This window comes from Parus major, chromosome 1A (genome assembly GCF_001522545.3).
Source record: "Parus major isolate Abel chromosome 1A, Parus_major1.1, whole genome shotgun sequence".
Lineage (NCBI taxonomy): Eukaryota > Metazoa > Chordata > Aves > Passeriformes > Paridae > Parus > Parus major.
In genome coordinates, this window is record NC_031773.1 from 38,521,117 (window position 1) to 38,541,476 (window position 20,360).

The window sequence follows — 20,360 nt, forward strand, 5'->3', positions numbered from 1 at the left end:
AGCAAAGCTAAGAGCTCCCTATGGATGTTCACACTGATAGAGGGAAACAGCAGGCTGTGGGCAAGTGTGGAGCCCCCTGGCATCCCATCTCCAATAGAGGTACCGCCCTTCTCTTTCCTACTGATCGGACCTATTCAGCAGGGCTGAATAAAAATTAAAAAAAAAGGGGGAAAAAGGGGAACAGGAAAACAAGGAAAATAAAGACGGGAAAAAGAAGAAAAGAGGAGCAGAGAAAAAGGGAAAAGAAAGGGAGAAGCCGAAGAGAAAAGAGAATGAAATAGAAAAATGGGAAAAGGAGAAAATGGGAAGGAAAACAAGCCGTGACTGTGCCCAGCTGGCGGCGGGACACCGTGAACCCACGGCCCGGCCCAGCCCGTGCCGCCGGTGCCGGAACGGGCGCGGGGCCGCCTCAGCCGCTGGCGCGCGGGGCGGGGCGGGGCGCGGGGCGGGCGCGGAGGGGCGGCGCGGGGCGGGCCCGCGCGCAGGCGCGGTGGGAGCCCGGGGCGCCCCACGCGGGCGCTCCCAGAGCCTCGGCGGCAGCGCCCGGCTCGGCAGTGAGGGGGGCGCGGGCCGGGAACGGAGCTGCGGTAGCGCCGGGGCGCCGCGGGAGGAAGGCGGGAGTCGGAGGCGCGTCCCGCTCCGCTGAGCCCTGCGCCGCTGAACCCCGCTCCGCTGAGCCCAGCTGCGCTCTCGCCGCCGATCGCTCCGCTGCCATGGGGTAGGAGCGGCGGAGCGGGGGACGCCGTCAGGCTGTGACCGCCGGCGGAGCGCGGAGCGGCGCCCCGCGGTGCCGGGGAGCACGAGGGGCAGGCGCGGCGGGGCTGGCGCGAGAGGTCGGGCAGGGCAGGGGGCTGCCCCGGTGCGAGAGCGGCAGCGGCGGTGGCAGGCGGAGAGATGATCGCGGAGTTGTTGAGCAGCGCCCTGGGGCTCGCCCTGTACCTCAACACCCTGAGCGCCGACTTCTGCTACGATGACAGGTAGGGCGGGCAGCGGCGGGGCTGGGCGGGCGGGGGTTGCTCACCTGTCGGGAGCGGAGCTTCGGCCGCCCCGCTCCTGGTGCCCGGGGCGGTGCCGGAGGGTCCCGGTGGCTGCGGAGCTCCGGGTGGCCGCGGCGGCACCCTTCGCTCCCGGGGCTCTGACAGATCGGACTCGGTTCTCTCCAGGTCCATGCAGCGGGAGGGGACCCGCCGTTCCAAGTTGGCGTGTCCTGGGCTGGTCCCTCGTGCGCGGTGTCAGCAGGGTGCCCGGCCGCCTCCCGTCCCGTCCCCCCGCTCCGCCGGGACCGAGCGCCCACGGGAAGTTGCCGTCGCTGCCGGGCTGCGCTGGGCGGCCGCGGGGAGCGGAGCCCCGCCGGCCGAGAGCGACGCTGGGCTGGTTTGGGCTGCCCACCTGCTCGTCTCCTGGCCGTACCTGCCCGCCGGAGCTGCGGAAAGCTGCTGCTCTTAGTCGGGGGAAATTCCGATTTGTGCCTTTTCCGGTGGCTTAATCTGATGGCATATAAAACAGATGCATAATTATAATGTATTATTAGGGAGAACAGCACGCCTGGCTAAACTTATTAACCGTCCTGGGGTGATTCATGCTCCATTGGAATTAAGCCATCCAAAAAGTGAGCCGGGATTGACTTTGACAGCGTTTCATCAGCCTCTCTCCTCTGTGGCCAGAGGCCGTCTGCCCCGGGGGTGTCCGGCTGGGGGGCTCCGGCGGGCCCGTCCCGTCCCGGTGGCGCGGCTGGAACCCTGCGGGAGCCGGCAGCTGGCCACGCGTGCGGGGCTGCCGGGGCGGGAGGGAGCGAGGAATTCCCCTGGGAGCGTGTGTGAGCGGAGGGTCTTACGGCGCGACTCGGGTTCGCGGTGCCAGCGAACTCCCTGAGCGGCTGTCAGGCAGGGTTGGTGCCTTGGAGGCTTTGGTGCGAGAGGAGAAACGGGAGGAAGCACGGCGAGGTGGGATGAGGGATGTGCCTGATGAGGAAGACGTTTGCTGGCTGAGTTGAACTTCCCGGGGCGCTGATGGGATGCGAAAGGGTCAGATATGTGTTTGATGGGATGCGAAAGGGTCAGATGTGTGTTTGATTAGTCATTTGCCTTGGAAAACAACCTGCCTGTCCTGAAGTAATTAGTTACTAAACTTGGAATTTTTCTCCCTTAAGCAGTATTACAGTGCACCTGCCGTGTTTAAGATCTGTCATTGCTTCCAGAATACTCCCCCCTGTTTTCAAGGCTTGCTACTATTAAACCTATTATACTGGAAGCAAATGCCAAGTGTTAGTCCTGGTATGGGTCTCTGGCTAGGAACAGTTGGCTGCAGAATGTGGCAATTCAGGCTTCAGCCCTCCAGGTCATTTACATGTACTTGAAGCCTTGCGAGCAATTAAGTGGTTTTAGGTTTCTGTGAGTCTTCCAGTTTCCTACAGTGATTTTTCTTAAACCTATTTTAGAGTTTTGAAGCTTCATTCATAAACAATAAAAGAGAAAAGTCTGCTGTTGCCCTGAAATGTCAGGTCTGAGTTGGATCAATAGGAAGTAGTGAATATTTTGATACAGTGATGCTATTTTAAACCCGCTTATTATAGTTAAGAACTGCAGGAGTTGTGGAATATTTACATAACCCTACATAGCATATATTGCAATGTTTGGGCAAAACTGTCTTGTTTAAGCACAGGCTTAAAAGCCTGTCCTGCAGGCCAGTTCAAATGGACTAGGCATGGAAAGCAGTATGAAGTACTTTCTGGTGCTGTTGATGTGGAGGTCAAAGTTACTCTTGATCTTGCCTGAGTGTGTTTTAATGCAGTTCGAGAAAAAGTAGTATTTGAGTGTCATCTCTGAAAGTGTGGAAAAGATAATCACACACTGATTTTGCTAGCAGTAATCCCACACTGTTTAAAAGGTGTTCTAAAAGACTGCTTTGTTCATGTGTTTACCTCCTAACTAAATAAAGTACTTCTCATCACTGCAGCTAAGATTTAGGCATTGGCTAGAGTGTTCTGAAAGCGAGTTAATGGCATATCTGTATGCGGGGTCATCTAATTAGGATGTTTTTCAATTGCAGCACCGGAAGGGACAAGGCAGAAAGGGCTGTTTAGTGCTAGTAACTGTTGAGCTTGAAAGGGTTATCTATTCAAAGAGGCAGGCTCTCAGACCCAAAGTATTCTTTCAGCTGTAATCACAGAGTCTTGCTGCCCCGCAGGAGCCAGCTTGAAATGTAACAGTAGAAAAGGAGGTCGATGCTGGAGCTGCAGGACACAGCCCTCCATGTACGAGATGGATCATGCTACTAACTTGAACTGAACCAAGATTGTGCATTTAAACTGGGAACTAGCTTAAATTAAGCAATGTCTTGTTTCAGGAGGGCAGCATATTGCCATGTTGTTTTTTTTCTAGTTCCCTTGCTATTATATTGAAATTACATCACACTATTCTCTTTTTAATATAGTGATCAAACTTAACACATAAAGGGTGTCTGTAATTGCTTTCTGTATTTTTTTTATGTAGGTTGGGCAAGATTAAGTGGTACCATAAAACTTCTTATAGCAAAATCAATTTTCCAATGGTAAGATGTAATATTTTAGCAGCAGCAAGGCACCAAACTAAAGACTGTATGGGCAGTGAGATAACAAACTTGCTTGTAGTCTGGGCTTTGACTCTGTATCAAAGGATTCAATATTTTGTTCCCCACCCTTCACCCACTTTAGCTGAAATAGCATGAATTTTAAGCCTGAGGAAATGTACATGTTCTTTTTGTCATTAGTCTGCCTAAACTCGTTTCTTTCAGGCTAAGCAGATATATTCCACATCATCAGTGCAATCCTGATATTTTGAGCCGCTGATTTATTGATTACTTTGAATGAAAGTGTCACTTGTCAGTTTCTAAACACAAGAGCCAGTGTTGTTGGATATTTTTTTTTGTTCTGTAGATGTAGACCTAGAAAACACATGCTTTTGCCACCTTTGTCCCTGCCACTGTAGTTCTTACAGACAGCTGTGATATTTCCTACTTATGTGTGTAGATTATTACTGAGAGTTTGACCTCCCCAGCTCAAAACCTTCTTGTTCAGCTAGGAGCAAATAGATGTATTTTCTGCCTCTTTTTACGTATTTGTTTGAAACTGAATGTGGCATGTAGTAACCCAAAACAAGAGATTAATGAAGATAGAGGGGGGAAAAATATTTAATGCCACAGTAGCTCACATTGTTCATTAATAAAGGTTGATTTATTGTTAAGCAAAATCATCTTGAAACTGGTAACAGGGTAGAAAGAAATGCAATTTCCATTTCTGCAGATGTGTTTAAGATCTTGCTCGTTGCACCGTGTTACGTCCAGCTTCTTGCCAGATTAAGGGGGGGACTAATCTCTGCACACACAGTTAGTGTTTCATGACAGTATTACAGGAGGGAGACCCATTGCTGCAATTAGGCTTACACATAGGCATGACTATTTTTGCCTGCCCACCTGACAATTTGACCTGCAGGCGCCTTACACTGACGCAGTCATCCTTCATGTGACCTGTGCTGACTAAGACAGGTGGCTGTCAGTTTGTAGCTGGGGTGGGGAAGATTTAGTGCCTATCCAAGGTCATGCATTGCTACAGTGAACGGTGCAAAAGCAACTCATCTATTGAGGTGGTCCTTTCTTCTAAATCTCAGATGAAAGGCATAATTTAGGGACAGTATGGTAGGAAGCTTTTACCTTGAGTGATGTATTGTCTCAGTGACACATTGTCAAAATTGGTGTTCTGGAAAATGTATACAGATTTGTCTGTATTTCTTCCATGAAATTTGGTAGGACAGACCAACTTTCTCTAGGGTTATGCTGCATTTTATTTAGCAGGCCTGAATGGGGCAGCCTTGCTGATGGTAGAAATATCCATCAGCCCTGTTTCAAAGTCCCTGGGCAACATTCCAGACTGCGCTGAAAAAATCCTGTTAAATGTTTTCACCCTGTAGTGTCAGACTTGCATCATTTTAAAAGAGGCCGAGCCCATACACATTTGACAGTACTTCTGTTGGGTCTGCCACATGAGATTTAATCTAGCAAGTGACCCAAATACGTGCACTAGAAGAACAAGTGTAAGTGCACTGGGGAAAATTACTTGCCATCTGTCTCCTTGTTGTGTGCGTATATTTGATTATTAATTTACGTTTGTGATTTTATGGTCCCTTTTTGTTGTCTTCTCAATTTTTCAGCTCCAAGTACACCTCTCCAGTAGCTTTTAGTAGCTCCAATTGATAGGTAAATCTTCTGAATTCCAGGAGTGAGGTTGGTGATGGGGAAACAGGGACTTGTGTGCTTTCTCTATAGTGTTTTCCCTTTATCCCCTCTGTTCCACCTTCTGCATGCTAATTTCAAACCACCATAAAGATAATTTTTATATGAAACATGAGGTTTTACATATTCATAAAGGAGTAAGGGTAACTTGGAGAAGATGCTTAAGTAAGTTAGGCTGTGTAGTAAAGGTTTATAGTTGAGTTTGTGTGGTAGCTGAGTATTAACCAAGTGAACCGGTAACTGATTTTCTAATGGGATGAACCTGGCACAATAATATTCTGTTAATACCAGTTCTTTTTTAAATGCTGAACATAACCTAAATACGTATTTGGCTTTTGATTTAAAAATGGTTTCTGCATAAAAAAATATGTTGAATGAAACACTTTGATCCAAATGTGAAATTGTAGTTTCATCAAGATATTGGTGGGTGGTTTGTTTTGTTGGTTTTCTTTTTCCATTTGAGATGCTGTAATATAGGGATTTTAGAAAGCAAAAGGAATTATGTCCCCACTGGCTTTATTTTAAGATTCTTGTCGCATATGTAACACTAACATAAAGCATGTCGCTTCTGGTAGCTGGTTCAGAGAATAAATTCATGCCTGTTAGCAGACAGAAAGTCTCTCTGAGTCACTGACGGGATGCGCCTCATCTGCAGGAAGTTCTTCCAGCACACAATGGAGTTACAAATTTGAATGATCAACTTTCTCCAACATCTCCCATATGTATTCCAGCTGCACTTCTGAATCCTTTAAGTTTGCCAGAGCGAAAGTTGCTGAAAGGCTCAGAAGTATCTCATCTCAATTTGTTAACCATCTGATAGCTGCAAGAGTGATGAATTAGAGCTCCTTTGCTTCCCTCATCTGGAAGTTTGCCCTTCCCTTGTTGTTTGCTGTGAGTTTTTTTTATTTTTTATTTTTTTTGTGAAGTTGACTGAATCAGACTTTGCTGTTTGTTTATGGAGTTTCTTTATATTTGAATATTTCATGCTGAAACTGATGCAAGACTGCTGGCAACCTGTGGTGAGAATTGCTCCAAGAACAAAGCTGAAGAAACAGACTAAATCTGAAGGCAGAGGTGCTTAGTGTTATTGTTTCTAATGTAAAGGTGAATCTGTTCTTTGGGCCAGTGTTTTACGTTAGATTTAAAAAAAAAAAAAAAGTCTAAATATTTTATAAGCTGTACTCAGATTTTGGGATAACTGTTTTTTGGAAAAGAAACCTTTTTAAAATGCCCATTTCCTTTTCTGTTCTTTTAACCCAAATTTTTGTCTGAAATGGTTGTTTTAAAGGAGGAAGCATTTAATCTGGAGATCTGAGCCTTCTGCTGAAAGTTCTAAAATAAATTTTGGAATTTTTGTATCTTGATTGTGTAAGTCTGTTGTTTGCCTTAGGGTTTGGCAACCTTTGACTCCTTCTGCTTTCCCACTTGAGGTGACTGATCATATGAATTCTCCTTTATAATCCTTTAGAGTGGGAGCTTGCTCTGTGGGCAGGTTGTTTAAGTCAGGATGGCAGTAGGATTTCATTTCACATCTACTTGATCAGGTTCTTATCCTGTCTCAGGATGGTCATCCAGACTTAAGATGTGTGATTTTTTTTTTTGTGCAGGCAGTCCCTCCCTAGTAGGAGGGTATAAATTTTGCAATTTGTTTCCCAGTTTCACCCTCTGTGGAGCTCCATATTAAACCATTTTCCCCCAAAAGCTAGCCTGAAGGTGAATGAAACTTGAAGAGTCAGAGGAAAGTGTTTCTTTGGAATGGCATCCTAAATATTACTTAACATGTCAACACTGCTGCTCAGTTTGTTACTTCAGGACAGCTGAAATATTTTGTGGACCTGTGAATGGCTTATGACAGACATCTCCAAAGGCAGTGATATGCACTTGGCTCTGTCTTCACATGGTGCTTCAGGCTAGCACAGGGTTGCTGCTGTTTGTGTATGACAGCTGATTGTGAAACAAAGGAACAAGCTGGATCATTGGAGCAGCAGCCAAGGATCAAGTAATCTATCAATCTCTGTTTTACTTCAAGGAAAAAGAAAATTGATAAATCAAACAGTTTGAAGCTGATAAGATTTTGTGACCTTGCCTCTGTAACTGTGGAAGGTTCATCGGTGATGCTTCACTGGCCATTCCTGGCCTCGTTAAGCTTTGAGAGGGAGAAAAAGTAAAAGTGGCTTCCTTGAATACTAATCCTTGTGTTCCCTAGGACACTGTGAATTACTGTTAGCCTTCATTGTCCTAGTGGCTTCATGAGGAAATTTTTCAAGAATAGTGGCAGGTTTCAGTTGGAGGTAAATAGTACTTGTTTACTATCTTCATGTCCCTTATTTCCATTACTTCTTCATCTATTTAATTACTACTTGTTTTATTGGAAATATTATGGTTTCAGCATAAGATTTTTTTGTCTTTTATATCTTAATTTTTTTTTATTTTTTTTTTTTGTCCCATGGTTTATTCAAGTGGCACATATTGATGCTTCAAAAACTGTTAAGAATCAGTGTAATCTGTAAAAACACTGTGGGTGTATATACTACCATTATATTAAATAGCAGAATTCTGTTGTATGCTAAAATTTGAGACCGTGCCTTTTATGGCATCTTTCTTCCAGCAGAGAGCTGGACAGGTTTGCTATTAGTCTGCTACAAAGGCTCCGTAATATATTCATGGGGGTCACTGTTGACTGCCTCAGATCATTTCCTTCTCTCCAGGATTTAAGCACATTGGCCTCAGCAGCATTCCCAGTCCCAGCTGGCCTGGGAAGCCAGAGACTGACAGATTATTGAACGTGGATTTTCTATATGATGGTACAAACCATTGTTTCTAGATGACTGGACTGGTCTGTGGAATCCCTTATTATTCACCAGCTTGTCACTAGACCCCAAAAGCCCTGCCCTGACCTCTGACCTGGGTTTCAAGGGAGGGCAGGTTTTTCTGAATTTAGCATCCTGTGTCCAGGATGGGTGTTTCTGAATTTAGTGTTACTCTAGGCTATTTTGCTAATGAGAGGATTGTAAGATTTTTAGCTCCTACATGTTTTTTTCGGTTAGTCCAATTCGCATTCAGGGGAACAACGCAGTAATTGGTAGCAGAACTATTGCTGTGAAGTCCCTGCCAGTGCCTGGATGCTATTTTCATGCAGCTTGGTGATTTGCGTACTTAAATCCTAAAAAAGGATTTGAACTCTTGAAACAGGGTCACTGTTTAGTGACCAAAATTGTCATGGAAACAAACCCACTCAACGGCAGCCAATGCCCTTCCTAGATCTCTGTCCGGTGTTCTCACCTCTGTGGCTTTTTACATGTAGCAATTAATAATTGGAAGCTGCGCCCAGGAACCAGACTCCAGTGTGTGCCTTCCACATCATTGTGGTAGAATGACCTGTCCCCAGTGCTTAGGTGGGAAGCCAGTCTCTGAACACTTTCAAATACATAACTAAAAGATACACCACAAGTGCTTATCTGCAGCCCCTGCTTGGAGATCACATTTCATTTTTGTACATAGTGTTTCCAATTGCTTGGCTGCCTGCTCTAAGTGTAACTTCAGTTAACTGCTTGTCTAAGGTTTTTCTGTCCCTCAGATACAAGGGAATGTAGTTCAAAGTTGTATGGCTCTCTGTGAATCAGGTAATTTTATTTAGGAGGTGGTGCCTGGCTAAGTGTGTGGGCTTCCAGTGTCATGATGCGTCAGGAGTGCCTTTGCAGCATCCAGCCTCCATTCTTGCAATTTCTGTGCAGAAATATTTCTCAGTTGATGCTTTTTAAAATAGCTTTTATGTTTTCTCAGCAACTATTGAAGTTGGTAATGTTTATTTACTTTGGTACTAAAAGAGCCAGCATGGAGTTCCAGTGTATGAATAAAGCATTAAGAAATACAATTCCACTGAAAATAGTTTCCTAAAGTTGATGTTTGGAGCAGTTTTAAGGTGACATAATTACTTAGCAGGGAGGAGGAAAAACTCCTGAGTCACTGGATGTTGTTAATTATAAGGATATTTAAGAATTAAGGAAAATAAAAATCTGTCTGTAGATAGGAGCCTGCTAAGGCCTTTATTGTGGAATATCATGGTTAAAACCAAGCCTTGAAATCCAGCCAACCAGCATGATCCTGTTTGCTTTTATCAAAGAGCCCCTTGGTATGTCTTCTTCCAGATTCCAACAGGAGATGAATGACTTCAGAAGGAAATCAGCTTGTGTGTAGAAAAAATTTGGTGTGTTGAGGTTGCTTCTAGAAAGTAGGCAGTGGAGGTCTGTCCCATTGTCATTTAAATTGTAAATATTCAGTGTGTGGCTGGTTTTGGAACCATGAATGTTGTGGTAATTCCTGTGCCTGCATTTTACCTCAGGGTGTTTCCCAGAGGTGTTTTGTATCATGCTTAGGGTTCAACCTGCTGTGAGGTTGTGAGTCATCGAGTTGAAGTTCTCTACTATATTAGCGCCTATACACCAGACAGGCTCTTAGTAGGCACTTTGCATTGAAACATGCAATTCATTGGATTATAAAGTAGTAGCCAACATCTTGGAGGCAAACTGGGGAGAACTGGAACTCTTAATCAAGGATAATTTTATTTATTTTTTTTTGTAACTAACTGATTTGTCTCAGGTCTCTCATGTGAAATCTTGAAGTGGGAATTAGTTTTAAAAGTGTGCCACTTCTGTGATTTTAACTTTGGTTTCTCAAAGTCCTTTGTGTATGTGTATAGTTTGATATTGTTTTCAGAGTGTGTTTTCAGTGGTGGACATTTAAAAAGACATGGGAGGCTCTTGCTGCCCAATGTGCAAAACAGCACATTAAATAATACACTTAAAAAATCTTCCTTTCGAAGCACCCAATGCCTGTGCCTTTATAAGCTGTTTAGTAATTTCTCCTCTGCAGACTGATCCTGTTGGTGTTTTTAGTCTTTGTGATATTGTAGCACTTTGGAAACACTGGAAACCAAAATATTCTTGGTTTCATTTCACAGCCTGTCAACTTTCCTGGGTCAGAATCAGTTATGTTTGGCTGGCTCCTTTGTTTGAGGGGACTTGTATTGGATGACTTTGAGAAGAGGATTAGGTCCAGTTGGAAATTTAGATGAGATGCCTGCAGTTCTGGCCATTAGGGTAACTTTCCTTAGTTCCCCATTTCCAAGTAACACTGTGGATTTCCTTTACTGGAGTAGAAGGAGCCCGTATTGTGTCGAGTGTGACTCTGTGGGTGGAACTTGCAGCTGTTGTTCTGTAGGTTATGAACCTTCTGCTCTATACTCTTTTTTTTCATACTTCATATGCTTTTTAAAAATAGTTTTTTTTCTTTAAAAAAAATAAGTAGAAGCAACGCTGTCTGTGTGCCTTGTTTTGTCCTCTCATTTCCAACAGTTACATGACAATGAAGGTGCTGTCATACTTCTTTTGTATTTGATATTGTATTTTTTTGATATATCTCCCTAGTGTGGCAACAGTATTGATTGTTTTAATATTTTAATAACAAAATGAAGAAATTGGACTCACATTTGAGGCAGGGTCTTAACAAGCCTAATTTTGTGTGTTTTATATTGGCACTCTAGATACCACTAAAATGATATTTATATCCTGGATTAAGCCTCTCTGTATTGGCCCATCTGACCTTTTTGGTGTCAGTATTTAGTTGGTGAATCATCTTGGAGAATCATGTCTCTGAAATAAATGAGTTGGTGAATCATTTAGTTGGAGAATCGTCTCTCTGAAATAATTTCTGATTTGGAAGTTTGGTTCATGAGTCTCTAGCAAGGTTGGTCCCATTCTGCTATCCTTTCTTTGGCTTTCCAGGCCTCCTTCCAGCTCCCTTGCCAAAAGAAACACTGTTCGCGGGAAGATACTTCTGGGTATGGTATGCTCCTATCTATTTCTGTACTGCAAAATCTTGAATTTTAACAAGAATTTCCTTGCAATAAATTCCAATAATTTTCAGTGTATATGTTTCATTTTCTTTGAACAGTTTCAGTAGTACTTGAGGAAACTATTAAAGGTCATTTTTTCTGTGAGGGTTGTTTTGTTGTTTTGTTTGGTTTTTTTTTTTAAGAAAAGAGGGTTGCTCTGGAAAATTCAATATTAGTTGGAGAAAAAGGGTTTCCTTTTTCTAACCAATTATTTGTAATTAAACTTCTGATGTCTTACATTTTTATAATTAAAGGAGAAGAAAACTTAGGCTTTTTAAATCACTTTGATCTGAATTAAGGTTCCGGTGCCAAAAAAATAATTTAAATGCTGCATGGCTGTATAAATAAAGCCTGCTGAAAGAATAAGTACTAAGAGCATAATGAAAAAATTTAATCAAATGGCAGTTTTGTGTCTAGCAGCTCTTATTTTGTAGAACAGTTCTTTATAGCTTCTTTGTAACACCAGTGTACTTTAATAAATTTTCTATTTTTGTGAAAAGATGTAGTTATATGTTCTATTCCATTTCACAGTACATTACTCATCTCTTGCATGTAAATCACTTGGCTTGTTAAAAATGTTAGTATTTCTCTTTAATAAACATCACGCTTCTGGAGAGTTCTCAAAATATACTTTTATCCAGAGGATGAAATGTTCCCTTAAGGACAGGGAAAGGCCACAGAGTAAGTGGTTCCTTGGTTGTTGTACTCATGGTAAAAAAGCCAAGCCCAAGCTGGATCTCCTGGAGTTCTGTCTGCGCTGCTGTTTGCTGCCAGGCACGTTCCTGCTCTGCCTGGCTGTTGAAGGCAGCTCCTGCTATGGAGATGGTTGTGGTGATGTGCCTTATGGAGTATGGCTGGCAGGTTGAGCGTCAGATGGGTGCCTGCTCCACCTGAATGAGTCTGGGGCTGTGTGTCAGGATGGGCCCTGAGTGATGCTGCAAGTCACTACATCTCTTACTGCTTTGCTTCTTCCACCCTGTTCTGCTCGTTATGACAGCAAACTAGCGGCGACTGAAGCCACATCTTTGATGGTCTGTTGTGCTGGGTGATTCCATGTGGCTCAAGCCTTCATAAGGGTATCTAGCTATTTTGAAATGACAATTTGGGCTTAAAGAAAGGAACTTGTTTTATATACTTCCCCTTTCCCCAAGAACTGTGAGGTCTCTAGATACTGCTTAGCCAGAGCAGTTTTTGTTTCTCTGGAGTGTGTTTTGCTGTAGCACTGTACTTGCTGTAATTAAAAGACAAGAGGAGTTGTGGAGGGTCTCCTTCTCTGGACATAATTAAAACCCACCTGGACACAATCCTGTGCAACCTGCTCCAGGTAAGCCTGCTTTATTTGGATGGACTGGGGTGTGTCTTAGATTAGATGACCTCCAGAGGTCCCTCTCGAAAGTTGCAATTCTGTGAAAGTCTCACAAAGTCAATTTTGTTTAATGTTGAATGAGTAGGTTTGTATGTGTTCTTAGCAGAACCTGGGATTACTCTAATGGAGTTGAGTAACTGTAGTTTCATGCCTGACTGATAACGGGTTAAGAGCAAAAGGAAGGACTGGATGTCCAATGAGCAAGGAAGCCTGTTGGTCTTCTGAAATTTAGAGCCTGCTTGTAGCGCATGACAAAAGAAACAGGATTTTAATGAAAAAGGTGATGTTTATATGTTAACATCAGTAAACGTGTAAGATTTTCCAGGAAACTACAGTAAACCTGTCAGAATTTTCAGGAAACTCTTCACCTCTAGGGGACAGTCAGCTCTTCCATTTTTTTCCTAAGTGTTTTGTTTTCAATTAAAATGAACAATCCTGTCCTGTCTGAGGACAATTGAGGGTCACCTCATTTAGGGGCTGGGCAAGTGTGTAGTGAGGGGAGAAAAGAATCTCACAAAGAAGGGCCTTAAGGAATATTGCCTTTCACCTATTTGTGTGCCATATACCTAGTCTGCTAGCTTACCATGCTAATAATTACTAATATTTGATATTTTACTCTTGAAAAATGATGAAAATACTGACTGTATAGGAATACCTGTAGCATTTTTTTCCATGTATCACTAAGATAAGTGTTAACCGTATTATAATTCTGAGCTGTTGGCTTGATGTGTATAGAAATAAACTAGTTTTGCAGGAAAAAAGGTATGCTGCTCTTTGCAGCTCTAGATCTTGATGCTGCTTGATGATAGTGTTGGAGAAGAAGGCTTCTCAAAACAGGAAATTTGGATAGTACAGATTTGCAGGTACCATGGTGATGAGTTCTATAAGTGTCTTGAAAGGCTCTGATGCAGTAGCTTGGAGCAAGGTACCACCCTGTTAGGCACAGTTTCCAGAAACACGTTCTGTGTGTGATATTTACATCTACCAATTTGGCTCAGTGCTCAGCTTGTTCTGAACATCTTGCAGACTGAAATTTGTAGATTTTGTTGAGGTTCTCTGTGTTGTAGCTTACTATAGGCAGAGGGTTTATGTTTGTGTTCACACTATGCTCACTAATTTTTAATGATGTGAAAAAGCACAGTTTATTTTACAGCAAAAAGATTTAAATCTCAGTTTCTTACTACTGAATCCGAATGTTAGGGTACTGTTTTCTGAATAAGTAAAATGACTCTAAAGCATAAAAATAAAGAACTAAGACACAGGTAAATGTAAGTATGGGAAAGATTCCAGAAATAAAGAGCTATTTTATTAGTGCCTGTGTGCCGCACTATATTAGAAACAGTGAGAAGCACAACACTGACTCTCTTAGCTGTATTGTGCAAGAGAGCAAGAGTGCAAGAGTTTTATTATTCCAGTTCTTCTTTTATAGACAGGTTCAAGAAGATCGGAGAGGTAAAACTCTCACTGGTCATTAAAACAACACATCCACCATCATTGGTTAAGTGGAACACCACCCCTTGACTGTTTCTTACAAATAAACAACAAGGATCCTAAACAACACCTGCAAAGATTGTTTGGATTTTACCTTATGCTTTCTCAGGCCAGAGTGAGAAGCCTGTGTGACTTACACAGTCTCTATATTCCTGCTTGCTTTTTACATTTAGCATCCATACCTGTGCCTCAGTCTTTCTGTAAATATTTAAGGAAAAATCTAAGTGATGTGGATGTGAATTTTCAGTGATGAGTGTGACTGAAATAATTTATCAATTTTTTTTTTCTTGCTTGTCTAGTGTAACTGAAACAATTCTGCTTCAAAATACAAATTGCACTGGATCTTACTGTGGTCAAGGATCTAAGGACATCCCTTCTTAGTGTGGCATAGTGGTGGGTGTGATGGCTGAAGGTTTTGGCTTGAACAAGGGCACTGAGAGCACTTTATTTTGCATACTTCTTTCAAGATAAGAAATTGTGGGGAAACATCTGTGTGTAGAGTATGGAAATACACAGTGTTGTACTTTATATGCTGCTGTATTAGTGGAGAGTATTTGTTTTCCATCCTCATTTTTCTTGGACTGAAATCCTATATAAAATGTGTGAAGTTGCAAAGAGCGCTCCTGTTAAAGAAGAGCAGATACTGTGATAATTCTAAGAATGAATCTGAAATTTTACCAGTTACTCCTTTGCCAAGAGTAAGTGAGCACACTTGTAGAATAAGTGCTCAAGGAAGACTTCTTGTTATGATGTATTTTGTGTTGTAAAATGCAAAAGAACCGTTTTCCTAACAGGATGGTTGTATTTAATATGCATACTTAATTGCACATCTAACTGTATATATATATACACATACAGAGTGAAATACAATTTTTCATCCCATCTGTACTTGCATGCTATCTTACATCTGCACCAGCAGCACAGATCATGGATAAGGTAAAGGGATGAGCCCTGCCATCGGTGACTTTTCCAACAGAGTGATTAAATTATCCAGTTAAGCCCTTGGGAGTTTCTGAGCCTATAAATATAGTGAGCAGTATGGTAATCAGAAAAAGCAAGTTGTCTGTTTTGTGTTTAGAGGGTCCTTATTTCTTTAGTCATTGTTCTGAATTGCATCAGGAACTGCATAATTTTTACTTTCTGAAGTGAAGGATCTCTTCTGACTTTGCAATTATTTGGGTTTCCTTCTTTTTTTCTGCTGAAGGTTTGAAGTTATCTCCTTAGGTCAGCTTACACTATCCATGCTTTAAAATAAAACTAAATGAGGAAGCAAATGCAAAGATTGTTTCAGGTATTGCTTCAGAAACTGAGTAAGCTCTGATGTAATTGAATTCAATTTAGATTGGTTGAATATTGCTGCTGTTCTAATTAAAGAAAGAAGACTACACCTTACTAATGTGTTATTCTTGTAGCTGCCTAAAATTTATTCTTTTTTGAAGTACAAATGAACAAGTGAACTCTTTACTAAGCAAGCTCAGTGTTTGTGCATAGACTATTATGCATTAACCGTTTCCTGCTGATTGGAGAGGATAACCTGCTTAGTAATATTCAAAAAGAGGGATAAATAGTGATAAACATAGTGATATGTTTATTTTGTCCTAACTTAGTTAAAATCAAAGAAAATGAAATAATTTTGTAGGTCTGGTATACTAGTGAGAGAGAATGGCAGAGTATGCCTTGGCTTTGCTGTTGAGACTTCAGTTTTACAAACACTTGGACATGTGTTCAGCTTTTCAGATGTAAATAGTCCCATTAGATGAAATCTGGGTCTAAATGGAATCAATGGTAAAACCTGTGGCAATTTAAATAAGGCTAGAATTTCATGAATGAGATCAGTGAGACTGCTTGTATACATAAAGTTAAACACATGGCTGAGTGTTTGCAGGATGGAGGGCCTGCAAGGATATGAGAATAAGACCCTTGCGACAGAGTTTGAAGTCTGACCTTCAGTCTTGCTGCTGAATGATGAAGAGCCACAGTGAGGAAGTAGGGGACCATTTTGTGCATAAACGAAGGCAGTATATAAAACATCATAAATAACTACAATTCATAAAATGCTTGGTTGGTCCTAAATAAAGAAGCAGTGAAAATGTTTATGGGTTGTGCTTGTAATGTATTTTTATTTTATATTTTTTGGCACAAATACATGTAAGTATCATTATTATGTTTCATTATTCAGAAAAACTTAGTAGCAGGAGACTTTCTTTTGGGAGAGGGAAGGTAAATTAGAAATTACAGGGCAGCTTCCCGCACTCAGTCGTAGGAGTCATGCAACATTTGGTAATTGTGTCAACTCTTTTAATCATCATGTATATTAACTGCTTAATTTTATATCACACATGGTAAAGAAACATTGTATTATCATAATTGTGATGGTTCTCACCATCTGAGGCTCTCCCCTCCAGATGTTTCACCAGTTTGCAAATTTGATTTGGAGCTGCATGTGCAGCTAAACAACTGTTATATACACTAACAGATCTGTCTCTCTTTGTGCAAAGCATCTTTGCAGAGCCCAGTTTCACATTTCCTGGTGAGAAATATTATTGAATGACTGCCCTCTTATAATCCTGTGAGAATTAGATAAGTGCAATTTTCCAGGTTTTTGAGGTAGTCCTAATTTACATTTCATAACACACACAAAGTAATTAGCATGAAGTCTTATGGCAGTTTGACAGTCCTTTGTGCCTATGGAAACAGCTACACAATAGTGCATGTGCAGATAATGTTATCAGGTGCCCTTTGTGTGCTCTCACTTGTTTTACCTGGGGCATACTAAAGAGCTGCAGTCTAATTCTCATTTAAACTCGACCTGCTCTGTTGTACAATGAACTTGCATAAAGAGAGAAATGTTGAGGTCTTAAGAAAATAATAGTTACCGTTCATTGTTCTGAGTGACCTCATTTTGGCATGCTCAGGCTGTTTTTCTCCATGTGCTTTGAATTCCAGTGACTGGAGGAATATATGACCTCCTAGGTGAGGAGCTGTAGATTCAGGCTGTAGAGTTTCCTTCTGTCTTCGCTCTCCCTCTCTCCTCTCAGGTAGGTGTAGAACCTTGCCTTCTTCCCTAGGTTGGAGACTAATAGTGCCTATGTGTTTGGAGAATGGAGAAGGACATCCCAGCTGCATTGTCCTGTTGATTGTGCAATCCAGATGTTGTTGGGGAATAGAGAGGGGAGACTTGGTGTAGTGGGCCAGAAGGTAAAGAAGTAAAGCAGCAAGGCGGTAGAAGGTTTGGTGCTTGTACCAAACTCTTTGGCTGTTTTGTGCATAGATGACTGGGGCAAGTACTTCAGTACTTCCTACTCAGTCTTTGTTGATTTTTTTTTTTTTCCTCCCAAGGTTTAAAGCATTTTTGTTTTGGTCTGATGAGATTCTGATGCAATTTCATTCATTTTGGTTACGTTATCCAACTGTGTAGGGAGCAATACCTTAGGGTGCTTTCAGGAGCTCTTGAGAAGGGATTTTCTGCCCCAAGGAGTTTTGGACTGAAAGGTTGGAGAAGAGCAATGCATGGAAAAGAGGCAGTGTATGTGTAGTGGTCCTGTGTCTTAGAGACTGAGTAGTGTTTGCAGGTACAAGATCCATCTAAACATTATGGTGCCAAATAGGGGAGGTCTGGCTAAAGGAAAGGTCAAGGCAGGCAACATAACGAGAGAAATGTGAAATGATATACAGAGCTTGTTGGCTCTTAGGTGTGTGAGGTGCAAAAGATCCAAGCTCAGTACACAAGCTGTGAGAAGAATTGCTCTCAGTCTGAATGCTGCTGCCTTTGCTGAGGGACATTATCCCTAGGCTTTGGCAATCTCAGCTGTTCCTGTTGCAGGAAGCCAGGCTGGGTCAAACTGCTTAAGCCTGTTTGCGTGATGGGAGCAAACCTAAGATCGATCACACCATCAGCATGGTCAGCAGGTCTGAAGGGATGCCTGTTAGTAGGGTAAGTGAGGGTAAGCAATCAGTGCAGATAATCTGGTCAGAGGGTACCAGGGAAGCCTGTTCAGAGAGGTCTCTGGGGATTCCACTCCTGCCTTTCATGGCTTTTCATATTGCTCTTGTAACCTGTTCTCTCTGTCTCCCTGGGTGGTTTTCTCCTCTCTTTCCTACAATAGAAAGTAATTAAGGAATATACGGAAAACAGATGCTGGAACCAAAGAAGGAGAAATGAGCAATGACTTACTTAATAGATTTAGGCCCATTCAAGAAGAAAGACACAATAGGGCCTAAAAATGAGATAAATTGTTTGGGAAAGGAAAATGGATAAAACAATGTGACTGAAGACAAAGACTTAGCTGATGCTGTGCAAAAGCTAGATTGCTACAGAAGCTACATTTTTGTGACTGCCTTGTTTGGCTTTCCCTGTGCTAATTCCTAGTTTGGGACAGACGGTGATGGTGCAGAGCACTGCTGCTTTGAGCTGGCCCTTGCCAAGGCTGCTGTGTGGCTAATGAAGCGCGAAGCTTTAACCTAGTCTTGGCAATAGTGGTTTGGATGGAAGTCCAAGCTGAACTATCATCAGAGACAAGGCTATTTTTAGGGCTATGTGTATGAAGAAATAGCTGATATAAAGCTATGGAAAACCCTTGAAAAGTGGCCCTATGCCTTTTGCTTTGAATACTTTATACTGAAGAAGTTTTCAAGTCCCTCTCAACATGAGAACTGACTGTGAGTGTCAAATGTGGCACTGCACAGCATGTGGCATTCGTTTATTACCCCATTATAAGTTTAAATGTTATGAATTAGACAAATATTATTTCCCCTTTTTGCTTAGGTTATTGTTATAGTAGACACACATCTTTAATTCCAGGTAGATAGGCTTTTTTCTCTCTTTTTGGACTTACCTTCTTTCCTACCATGTCTTAGCTTCAAGGACAAAGGACAACTTAATTTTTACATTAAAGAAGAAATTATTTTTAAAGACACATTATACTCCCAGGCTTCCAAGATTTTTGGTCTGAAACTGGAAATGTAGCCACAACTGATGTATTTAGAGAAAAGCTCAATTTGCAGTTTTACTGAAATGTTTAGTAGATGCTCTCAAGAGCAATGAGTGAAGCTGTATAAATTTTCTTGTAGTTCCCTATAAATACAGCCTGATGTTTAATGCTGGCATAATCTTTCTAGAATGCATTATATAATTAGACCTATCAATTTACCATGAAAAAATAGAACAGCGATAGTATCCCCATCCCCATTAATTTGTTTGTGTATCTCCCTCTCTCATCTTAAACCAGGAAGAAAATACTGAGATTTTCATGTTGTTGCCATTTTTTTTAATATGCCATTTTCTTAGGTAAAAGGAATGCTTTAGAAGAGCTAATGTCTGTGGCCTCTGTTCACCTTTAGCTGATACAGCATATTTTATAAAGTGTCTGTATTCCGTGCATGGTGAGATTGGCTTTGTACTTAGTGGCAGAACTGGTCCGCACGTGGTGTGGGAGCAGCATGCTTGCACAGGTGAGCCAGTAGCAACTGCAGAGAAACTTTTCTTGTACCTTGGAAGTACTGCTCCCACCAAAGCTGTTGGTCAATGCTATGAAAACAATTCAAGTGGTAGGTAGATAATGGCAAAATTCAGAAGGCAATAACAAGACCTGTTATATGTAGAAGTTTAAAAAATTATCTATAGTGGGCATTCAGGAATGCTAGTGCTTTTCATAATGATTTTATCACTTGATTAGATTAACTGTCTTAAGTTCATGTGGCAATAATATTCTATATTAAAGGTGATTAAGTTGGAGTTTTGGAGACTCTGTAAATATGGGGAACAGCTGCAATCTCTGTCCAGCCTAATAAAGGGCTAAAAGCAGGAAACCATACAGGGTGACATATGGGCAGTGCATACTCTTATGAGTTCCTCCAAGATCTAAACATACTCAGTTTGAGCTGAAACAGCATTGTTTGTGTGCTTCAGTGTTAATCTGAGTTGTATTTCTGGGATGTGCTAGATTTGTAGTTCTATCTTCAGGGCAGATGTAGCCAGATAACTGAGACAGAGACCAGGATTAGTCAGTAAATGCTTATCTGCAGTATGGATGGTTCAAAAGTATAAACTAAATGATTTCTAATTTATTATCATAACATGTTTTCTGAAGCAGTCTGATCCTTCAAGAGTTGTGTCCTTGCTATTTAAGAGACTATAGAAATTGGAAGTTGTCCCAGCCCTAAAACCTTGTTGTTCAGGCCCCTATTCTGGAATAAAAGCCCCCACCCAAAACCAACATACTTAATATCTACCCCTGCCCATTTTTGATTTTACTTAGTAGGATTGCTTGTATAAACCAAAACATTGATATGACTGTCTTATTTTTTCAAGAACATCAAAAAATCTCAGAGATTTTGCTCATGTTT

General features: G+C 41.7%; 1 protein-coding gene across 1 annotated transcript in view; it reads left to right on the forward strand.

Annotated features, from left to right (window-relative positions):
* Positions 1 to 894: 894 nt before the first annotated feature.
* The window catches only part of TMTC2 (transmembrane O-mannosyltransferase targeting cadherins 2), a 233,164-nt gene continuing 213,698 nt past the window's right edge, over positions 895 to 20,360 (forward strand). Inside the window, exon 1 of the mRNA XM_015629085.2 lies at positions 895 to 977. Within this exon, the coding sequence (XP_015484571.1) occupies positions 895 to 977 (83 nt within the window). The remainder of the gene's footprint in view (positions 978 to 20,360) is intronic.